The 10,757-nt window shown below is 44.2% G+C and overlaps 1 protein-coding gene and 1 pseudogene across 1 annotated transcript; both read left to right on the top strand.

The window, feature by feature from the left end:
- The first annotated feature begins 572 nt into the window (after positions 1-572).
- Positions 573-1,704, top strand: LOC147991137 (protein FAR1-RELATED SEQUENCE 5-like; annotated as a pseudogene).
- A 3,583-nt stretch (positions 1,705-5,287) lies between these two features.
- LOC147991136 (uncharacterized) lies at positions 5,288-6,635 on the top strand. The gene is made up of 2 exons (XM_087538535.1): positions 5,288-5,700; positions 6,215-6,635. Exons 1-2 carry the CDS (start codon positions 5,288-5,290, stop codon positions 6,633-6,635), a joined length of 834 nt encoding a protein of 277 aa, XP_087394661.1.
- The last annotated feature ends 4,122 nt before the right edge of the window (positions 6,636-10,757 follow it).

Below are 10,757 nucleotides of genomic sequence, written 5' to 3'. Positions count from 1 at the left end.
GGCGGCGACCGCGGCGGGCGATCCCATCTCTTCGCGCATACCATCCTTAAGGTATGAATTCGGCTTGGCGTTCTGCTCGTTCTCTTGGCCGTTGCGCCCCTCCACCGTGCATGCAGTACAACCTCAACCCCACAAGATCCGGGTACGGACTAGAACAACGAATGGAAAGCTTCATCGTGGCATAGTTTCTCTTGAGCTAATCGCATCATGTTTGTTTAAGTAAGATGTTGAGGGCATTGCTTACTTCCTTTGGTACCGCAGAAAAAAAAGTGACTTACTTGACGTTTGAGATGAGATATACTAAAGGAAGATGAGATACTGGTTCCATAGTTCACTTAATTTAGTTTATTAAAGTCATCATCACTTTAGGTTTGCATAGTGCATGAAATATAGTTTAAAGGAAGATGAGATACTACTTGTTGGACGTTGATGATTGGTTTCCCTCACATGTCAAACGAGCAAAGTCTTTTCCATGCACTTGTCTTTGCCTATGAGCTATTTTACACCTGCAACATTGATAAACAGAAAGATGTTGATGATTGGTTTCCCTCACATGTCATATGCAGGAAGACATGGCGTATGCAAGTGATGAGAGTATGTTCAAGTATCTAAATGTTGTCAGCAAGATGTTTGATAGTGAGGCTGAAGGCTATGAATTCTACAACAAATATGCTCTTGAAAAAGGTTTTAGTGTGAGGAAAAGCTATGTTGAGTGGGATGGATCCAACAAATACATAATTTTAAGGAAAATTGTGTGTAGTCGTCAAGGGTTTCGCGAAGAGAAGCACATGAAAAGAAAGATGGAAGATAGAAAGAGGAGGCCACGAAGTTTAACTCGTGTTGGGTGTAATGCTAAATTGGTCATTACGAGACAGGAGGAAACCGGTCGGTGGTTTGTCAAGGATTTCATCGATGAGCACAGCCATCCTTTAGCCCCACGGGATCTTTCTTGTCTGCTGCGTTCGCATAGACGAATTAGCGATGAGCAGAAAGCGGACATTGCGGACATGGAAAAATGTGGGATCCGCAAATACCGTATTATGGATATTTTGTGCTTTCAATACGGTGGATTTGATAATGTTGGATGCATAAAGAGGGACGTTTATAATTTCTGCCATGCTAATAAGCAGGAGACAATCAGTGCCGGTGATGCTAATACGGTGATCATGCACATGATGGCGAGACAAGAGCGAGATGTGGATTTTTTCTTCAAGTACTTGGTAGACGAGCATGGCCATCTGAAGGGACTGTTCTGGGTTGATAGTCAGTCGCGACTTGACTACGAGGCTTTCGGAGACGTCATTGTTTTCGATAGCACATACAGAACCAACAAATACAATCTTCCATTCATGTCGTTTGTCGGGTTGAATCACCACCGCAACACTGTTATTTTTGGCTGTGGTATAATTTCTCATGAAACAAGCCAGGCATACGAGTGGATGTTGCGGACCTTTTCTGATTGCATGGCACAGAAGCATCCAATATCTGTGATCACAGATGGGGACCTTGCAATGCAGAGAGCAATAAGGGTGGTCTGGCCAGACTCAAACCATAGACTATGTATATGGCACATTCAGTAGAACATTGTACGCCATCTGCATGATGACGACGTAAAGGAGGAATTCAGATCTTTCATTTATGATACTTTTTCCATTGAAGAGCATGAGATAAAATGGATACAATTCTTACAATGGAATAAAGTAACCAGTGAGGAGTCTTGGCTGCATCAGATGTATCAGACGAGAAAGTTGTGGTGTGCTCCATATCTTGAGGGGCGTTGTTTCCTAGGATTGAGCAGCAATCAGAGGAGTGAGAGCTTGAACTCTATGCTACATACGCATCTTGAGGGTACGATGTCGTTGTTTGAAATGCTAGAGCACTATGAGCATTGCCTTGCGTCACAACGGATTAACGAAGCTCTCCATGACGTCGAAGCCTTGCAGTCCGTTCCATTTACAGAGGAAAATGCTTCACCGCTTGAGAAACACGCCGCAACAGTTTTCACACCTAGTGTCTTTAAGATGGTGTTATGGAGCATAGATGCTGTCAGCAAATGTCAGATCAGAGAGATACTAGATGGATCAGAAGATTCCACTTATGTTGTGTCCAAGCAGGAAAGAATGGATAAAAAGTTTGGAGTGCGCATTGAAGAGCAAGGAGGTCTTTTGCACAGGGTGAGTTGTTCTTGCCGTAAGCTGGAATGCGCAGGCACACCATGTTCCCACATTTTTTACATGTTGGGGATTTTAAAACAAATAATTCTGCCAGGTTGTTGCGTTCCCACTAGGTGGACTATGAATGCAAAATGTGCATACGCACCTACCAGAAAAAACCAGATGTATGACTATTCGGTAAGCCTGCAGAGGTACCGCGAGTTGCGGAATTGTAGTCACGCCGCAAGTTTCAAGGCATGCCACTCTGATGAGGACCATCACCGTCTAAAGATGCTTTTGCAAGCACAACATCATAGCAAGCAATCAAGTTTTGAACAAGCTGACAGCAAGGAGTCAACTAATGCTCAGCATAACAGCATTAGGTTTGGCCCGTTGATGCCGCACTCGGAGAAAGTTGATAAGGTTCTGGATCCCGTGCATGTGCCAGAACGAGGTGCACCGAAGAAAAGGCTGCAGGCAAAGACAAAGAAGTCAAGATCACAGAATATCTGTGGGTATTGCAAGAAACCAGGTCACAATCGACGTAAATGCGCTAAATTGCTAGAGGTACGAAATATGTTCATATTTATTTTTTGCATGTGTTTTACACATAATTGATGTCCATGTGATTTATTGTATTCTTCTATGTAGGATCTCGAGGCTGAACTGTGATATCTACATACAACATGAACCGATGATGAGCCAGAGAACGTCGTGTGCCATTCAGCGTTGTGTGATGTGGTCTTTCGTGACAGTAATTTAGTGTAGTGCGGTTGTACTGCCATGTTACTGTATTAGTTTGACATCTTTCGTTTTCATTTTCTGTGTGTATCATTTGATGTCCAACTTTAAGAATGATGATGTATTTCGAACAAGAATAAGGGCTAGCATGGAGCACTTGTTATTGTCGAGTAATAATTATTGTGATGTATTTCTGTACGCACACACGGCCGCCAGACGAATCTCCCGCGCGAACCCACAGTCTTCATGGTTGGCTCGGTGCGTGTCCATCGTTTAGGCGAGACTACCGACGCCATGCATGCATGGCAGGCCGTTTTCCTACGTCGACCCAAACACCGGCCCATCCGAGGTTGCAGCTCCGGACGGCCCACGTCGCGTACGATCTCGCACGTTGTTCTCGTCTAACTAAAAATAGTCCCACCTCGCCCCTCGAGCAGCTCCTTTACCTGCATAAATACCTTCATCGAGGTGATTTTAGCAAGCGTTGGTCCTCATTGTAGGATGAATATGATTCTTCACCCTTACTATGGTTGTCATGCATATTCTTTATTTATAGAGCAATAATGACTGACGTATTTTTTAAATAAGCGGGGCACACTGGGGTGTGCTTGGAAATCTTTGAGAAACCTCCATGCACGTTCATCTTCGCTGCAGGCAAATCGGGCGGCAGCCGCTGTGCCAGTAGCTGTCAAGGCCTTGATGAATCACTATTCACATGCAGGTCCCCGACTCTTGCATGCAGGTCCCAAATTATCTTGTACATGGTGACCCACATGTGCCAAACATGTCTATGAAAGAAAATTTTGAAAAAAATTATTTTACAATGCCCCCTTGAGGCATAGACCGATGTTTTCAGCAGTCAGTCTAGAGGGCATTATAAATTCAAAAAAATTCAAAAAAAAATAAAAACTTGGAAACCTAGTTTTGTTTGTGGAAGAGATCATCTGTGCCAAAATTGAGGTGATTTGGAGGTGGTCGAAAAATGCCCGCATTCCGGAGGGACCATTTTGTCTAACTTAAGCCAGTTTTTGAAAAAGGTGAATTTTTCCACCACCTCCAAATCACCCAAATTTTCTTGTACATGATGACCCACATGTGCCAAACATGTCTATGAAAGAAAATTTTGAAAAAAAAATTATTTTACAATGCCTCCTTGAGGCATAGACCGATGTTTTCAGCAGTCAGTCTAGAGGGCATTATAAATTCAAAAAAATTCAAAAAAATAGAAAAACTTGGAAACCTAGTTTTGTTTGTGGAATAGATCATCTGTGCCAAAATTGAGGTGATTTGGAGGTGGTCAAAAAAATGCCCGCATTCCGGAGGGACCATTTGGTCCAACTTAAGCCAGTTTTTGAAAAAAGGTGAATTTTTCCACCACCTCCAAATCACCCAAATTTTCTTGTACATGATGACCCACATGTGCCAAACATGTCTATGAAAGAAAATTTTGAAAAAATTAATTTTACAATGCCCCTTGAGGCATAGACCGATGTTTTCAGCAGTCAGTCTAGAGGGCATTATAAATTCAAAAAGATTCAAAAAAATATAAAAACTTGGAAACCTAGTTTTGTTTGTGGAAGAGATCATTTGTGCCAAAACTGAGGTGATTTGGAGGTGGTCAAAAAAAATGCCCGCATTCCGGAGGGACCATTTGGTCTAACTTAAGCCAGTTTTTGAAAAAGGTGAATTTTTCCACCACCTCCAAATCACCCAAATTTTCTTATACATGGTAACCCACATGTGCCAAACATGTCTATGAAAGAAAATTTTGAAAAAAATAATTTTACAATGCCCCCTTGAGGCATAGACCGTTGTTTTCAGCAGTCAGTCTAGAGGGCATTATAAATTCAAAAAAATTCAAAAAAATACAAAAACTTGGAAACCTAGTTTTGTTTGTGGAAGAGATCATCGTGCCAAAATTGAGGTGATTTGGAGGGACTACTGGTGCGCCACTGGATGTTGTTTTGGCTGATGTTGTTTTGGTGCTGTTTTGGTGCCATTTTGGATGGCTGCAGTGACTGTTTTGGTGCCATTTTTGTTCTCCTAATGTGGTTGCAGTGATCATTAATTTTAAAGCAAAATATGGCTGTTATTTTTTTGTTTTGTTTCAGAAACAGGAGAAACCAAAGGGCCCACGTCTCCCCTCCAGAGTTTTCGAGGGCCAAAGGGCAGGACGTTTGAGTTTTGGAGGCAACTCCCCACGTCTCCCCTCCACTGGCAACTCCCCACGACCACGACGCAGGTAACTCCCCTCCTATTCCATTGCCGCTCCATCTTCCTCCCTCTGCCTCCCTCCTCATTCCTTTGCCGCTCCATCTTCCTCCCTCTGCCTCCCTCTGCCTCCACCATCAAGCAACTCCCCTCTGCCTCCACCATCGCTGGCCAGGAGGGCAATGGCGGAGGAATCGTGGAGCAACTCCCCTCTGCCTGCCAAGAGAATGGCGGAGGCATCGTGGAGCAACTCCCCTCCGTCTGCCAAGCATCACCATGGTGAGGCGTCTGGCAAGGAGCCGCTGGTGGTCGACAACGACGTTCCGGTCCCCGGGCAGAAGCAGGACTACACCGTGCCGCTCATGGTTGATATCCACCTGAAGGAGAAGCTGGATGTCGTATGCACCAGCAATCCAGACGAAGCCGACAAGAGGATCCGCGACATGAGGAGGAGGCTCGGCGACATGGTTTCTCGGTCGATCGGCGTTGATGTCGAGTATACCAGGGAAGACGAACCTCCGCAAATGGCTGCAGTTCTGCAGTTATGCATGGAGGATCTCGTCCTGGTATACCACATCACCACGGCAACCAAATGGTAAAAACATCCAGTTCTGAAGTTTTTGAAGTTCTGAAGTTTCTGTCTAATTAGTAGTTTCTGAAGTTTCTGAAGTAGATGCAATAGTTCTGAAGTTCTGAAGTAGATGCAATACTAGTTCTGAAGTTCTGAAGTTTCTGTCTAATTAGTAGTTTCTGAAGTAGATGCAATAGTTCTGAAGTTCTGAAGTAGATGCAATACTAGTTCTGAAGTTCTGAAGTTTCTGTCTAATTAGTAGTTTCTAAAGTTTCTGAAGTAGATGCAATAGTTCTGAAGTTCTGAAGTAGATGCAATACTAGTTCTGAAGTTCTGAAGTTTCTGTCTAATTAGTAGTTTCTGAAGTTTCTGAAGTTTCTGAAGTAGATGAAATAGTTCTGAAGTTCTGAAGTAGATGCAATACTAGTTCTGAAGTTCTGAAGTAGATGCAATACTACTTCTGAAGTTTCTGTCTAATTAGTAGTTTCTGAAGTTTTTGAAGTAGATGAATTTGATGCACCAGATTAATTTGATGCAGGACCAAGGAACTCCGCTCGCTCCTACAGGAGAAGAAGCTGTACACCTTTGTTGGCTTCTCCATTCGAGGTGACAAGGAGAAGGTGAAGTTGTTTGGTTTGGAGAACAACCCCGACAAGTACATCGACATGCAGCGCAAATGGAGAGTTCCAAACAATGGAAAGAAGTGGCAGTCTTTGGCTGAGTTTGCAGCCAGCCTCATCCACCCATCCTACAAGGAAATGAAGGGGAAGATCAACAAGAAATTGGACCACAAACGATGGGGGTACAGCCCACTGCCAGACAACCTCATCGAGTACGCAGCGAAAGATGCGTACGTCACCTACGAGGCATGGAAGAAAATCGAAACCGTCAAAGAAGGTTTGGAGCAATGGCAAGAGGCGGAGGATCATTGGGATGACCCCTACTACTGGGGATATTGAGTTGTTTGTTGTATTATGTGTCTCAGTTTGTAGTTATGTGGTTGAACAACTTTGCTTTTTTATGTTGAACAACTTTGCTTTTGTAATGATGAACAACTTTGATTTTGTTAAGTTGAACAAGTTTGCTTTTGTAATGATGAACAAGTTTGCTTTTGTTATGTAGTTATGTGATTGTTATGATGCTGGTGCAAAACACTTATGGTTGTGATGTGATGCTACTGCTATATAGTAGTGGCGCACCACATGACAGGTGCGCCATTAGTGTCCATTCCATCTATAGCCTTTTTCCTAATAGTGCAAAATGCAGCATGATGGACTGGCTGCAATGGAAATAATGGTGACAAATGCAAAAAATGAAATATGACAAAAAAGCCCGCCTACTTGCCGCTTAAAGTTCACAATTCAACGGCCTGCATATGACTAGTAACTCAATCATTTATTGGGCCAGGATGCAGAGGCCCGTCAGATTGTGATAACAGGTAGCAAGTAGGCCCACAGGGCAGGGACGGAGACGGCTAGTCAATGTGCTGCCCGCTTTAGAAAGGAACTTGAGAGGGAAAGCTCAGCCCGCTATATAAACCGGTGCTAGCTCCGCTCGCTCGGCGAGGTGGGACTAAACTCCCTGCACCCCTGAGATGTGCCCTGCGCGACGCTTGCTTGTGCCTAATTCGGATGGGCCGTCCCACGCCAGCCTCACCCATTGGGTCGCTGGATGGACCGTTGGGCCATCTCGTTGTCTGCGCCTGAGGCATGCATGCATGGGAATGGCGGCGACGTGGGTTTGCATGCGCGGGTGCCGGGCGTGAACTTTATCTATCCGAACTATGTTATGATTTCCACCCAAAAACAAGCTCGCGTGCGATGCGCTCCCGTGCGACGCACGCCTCTCGCATGATACACGATTCTGATGCGACTGCGTGCGAAGTTTTATAGATGGAAACTTCTTTAGATGCAATGCCATCTCAAAAACAACTCAGAAACAACTGTATGATTGATCATAAAACACATGCATTGTTGTTCAAAGAACTGTCTCATGAATAAATTGTACCATAATTGCGAACATAGTGTGAAACAGAAAAAAAAATGTTTGTTTGCAACAAAATAATCCTGGTTTGAAGCTTAAACTGGTTGAAAAACAATTGAGCCTACTCCATATTGTCTTCTGCACTGCCAAAATCCAGTGACCTCTTGCGTTGCGTCGTTGGAGATTGCGTCGGGCTTGGCGATGAGCCATGTGCTTCAATCTTTTTCTCTTTAACATCAATGTAACCATACAACTTAAGTTGTTCTTGGTCTTTCTCTGCCAACTCTCTAGCAAGACCCTCCACTCCTTGGATTCTCACTTCCTGTAGAAAACCATAGGAATTGTATTAGGAAGAACTCAAAAAAGACGTAGCCATAAACTAGATGCATGTAACATGTAAAATTTGAACCTCTGAATCAATGTCATCCTCGGGAAAACAACTCGTAGTTCTATTGTACACAATGTACAGGTGACATGTCTTGCTGCCATTCAGATCAGAAAGCATTTTCTGTACATCATCTGGTCCTGCAATCAAGAACATTCCTTCTGGCAGCTTCCACGCAGACCCGGGTAAGAAGTAGTACAGTTCTGCTCCCAGTTTACAACCAAAAGTATCTCTCATTTCACTCATAATGAGATCGTAGGTCACTTTGGCGGGTTCAAAAATTCTGACTTCTGCCGGGTGTTCATCAAAGTATGCTCTCGGATGGATGCATGCTCTATGTGGCACGAAGTTTGTCGGCCGAGCCAGTCAACGGACCGGATCGATGCTACCGGAGGGAATCCATTGTAGACCAACGCTCCATCAATGTCCGGTGGGTGTGCTACGTCCACCGTAAGACAAACATAGCTCCGTCAACCCTAAAACCCTTAAACCCTAAACCCTGATAACCCTAACCCCCCCCACTAAACCGTAAAAACATTCAAAATTTTTCCCCACATGGAAACCATTATGCATGCATTCTCTATGGGGTCATGGGATGCCATGAAAAAAGTTTGGCATTATATGCGCAAGTACGATCTCTGACACGCGCATTTCCGGCCTAGCATGTCAACACCCCGAAAGCACTAGCTGGGTTCCTCACCTGTATGAAACCAACCCAACATTGATCCGGTCCAGTGGATGGATGCATGCTCTATGTGGCACGAAGTTTGTCGGCCGAGCCATTCAACGGACCGGATCGATGCTACCGGAGGGAATCCATTGTAGACCAACGCTCCACCAATGTCCGGTGTGTGTGCTACGTCCACCGTAAGACAAACATAGTTCCGTCAACCCTAAAACCCTTAAACCCTAAGCCCTGATAACCCTAACCCCCCCCCACTAAACCGTAAAAACATTCAAAAAATTTCCCCACATGGAAACCATTATGCATGCATTCTCTATGTGGTCATGGGATGCCATTAAGAAAGTTTGGGATCATTAGTACATATACATGCAAGTACAATCTCTGACACGCGCATTTCCGGGCTTGCATGTCAACACTCAACCCTAAACCCTGATAACCCTAACCCACCCCCACTAAACCCTAAACCCTAAACCCTGATAACCCTAACCCCCCCCCACTAAACCCTAAACACTGAACCCCTAAACCCCTAAACCCTAATAATCCTAAACCCCTAAACCCTAATAACCCTAAACCCCTAAACCCTAAACCCCTAAACCCCTAAACGAGTTGACAAGATTTTCTTATTTCTTTATATCATTTATCCAAATCTCACATAACTCACGCGGCCCACCCCTCCCTAAATCCCGCGATTACAGCTCCGCATTCTAACCACCCGGGCCGTCCGCACCTCCCACGACCGCTGCAAGATCAGATCGGAGACGTCGGTCGCCCATGGAATACAGGAGTTGGCGGCCACCACTCGCCGCCCACCGCCAACGTGATCTAAGGGCTCGGACGTCAGTGTTCTTCTCACCGCCTCCTCCTCGCGTGAACGCGCCGTTTTTCCTTTGCGCCGTCGACCGCGCTATACCGGCACTTATAGTTTCCCACGCACTAACCGCCACCATCTACTCGGTGGCACCGTCTCCGAGATAAGGTATTACCTGATCGTAACTCTTTATAATCATTGTCCGCCGCTCCTTTAGTAGTTGAACCCTCATAGGTTTTGCACCCAAATAGGTTCTGTGCTTAAACCCACAAGTGGATCATATGTTAAATGACCCAGTTAATTTTGTGAAAATTAATTCTCTGCTAATTTTGTTATACATTTTCCAATTTTGTTCAGATTAATTGAGCCGGATTTTATCATTGCATACGAGCCAGCAATGTCAGTTTCAGATACGAACCTTCATAATGGAGAAAAGCCCATCTCCGAAATTACCGATGCGGTAAGTAATTGACTATTTGTGTACAATCGTTTCATACACATAATTCATGTGTACTCAGTATTATTTAATGTCATGTAACAGGAACTCGCCGAAAAGCATGGTCATATGAAGTTAGTATGCTCACAGACAAGGTTCGGAAAAACTATGAAACTGTTGTCACAAGACCACAAAAAGTACATCATATCATAAACCAGTCTTGGCGGTCTAACCCAGATGCATGAAGTGACTCTACGGCGCATAATGTTGGTTAGACTAGCCAAGAGCATACATATGGACACGCAATCCATTACCATCGGTAAAATGCCAATTCCTATAACAAAAGAAGACGTGCAAGGTATATTTGGCATTCCGATAGAAGAGGAGCATATAGAGCCACATCTGGAAATGCAAACCGACACAGAATTGTTTACCGCCTATGCAAACAATGGGGAAATTTTGATTTCTGACCTTGAAACGGCGATCCGAGCTTCCAAAGCCCCAGACGGCAATTTCCTGAGACGGTTCATTCTGTACGCAATTGGTACTGTTCTAGCACCAACAGCACAACATTATGTGGACTCGAAATTTCTCAACCTTGTTACAGATCTTGAAAACCTTCGAAAATTTAACTGGGGATGTTTCACACTTAATCACTTCTTCAAGTCCGTTCACAAGTTTAGAAATCGAGATCACGTAAATCTACAAGGAAATCTAATTCTGCTCCAGGTTAGTGATAGATCACTACTTAATGTCCTTTAATTATTGTTCTGTTGCATATCTG

Source organism: Triticum urartu, chromosome 1A (genome assembly GCF_056163025.1).
Source record: "Triticum urartu cultivar PI428250 chromosome 1A, HENAU_Tu73, whole genome shotgun sequence".
In the NCBI taxonomy this organism is placed as follows: domain Eukaryota; kingdom Viridiplantae; phylum Streptophyta; class Magnoliopsida; order Poales; family Poaceae; genus Triticum; species Triticum urartu.
Note: the sequence above shows the minus strand (reverse complement) of the source record. Positions and strands in the feature narration are given on the sequence as shown.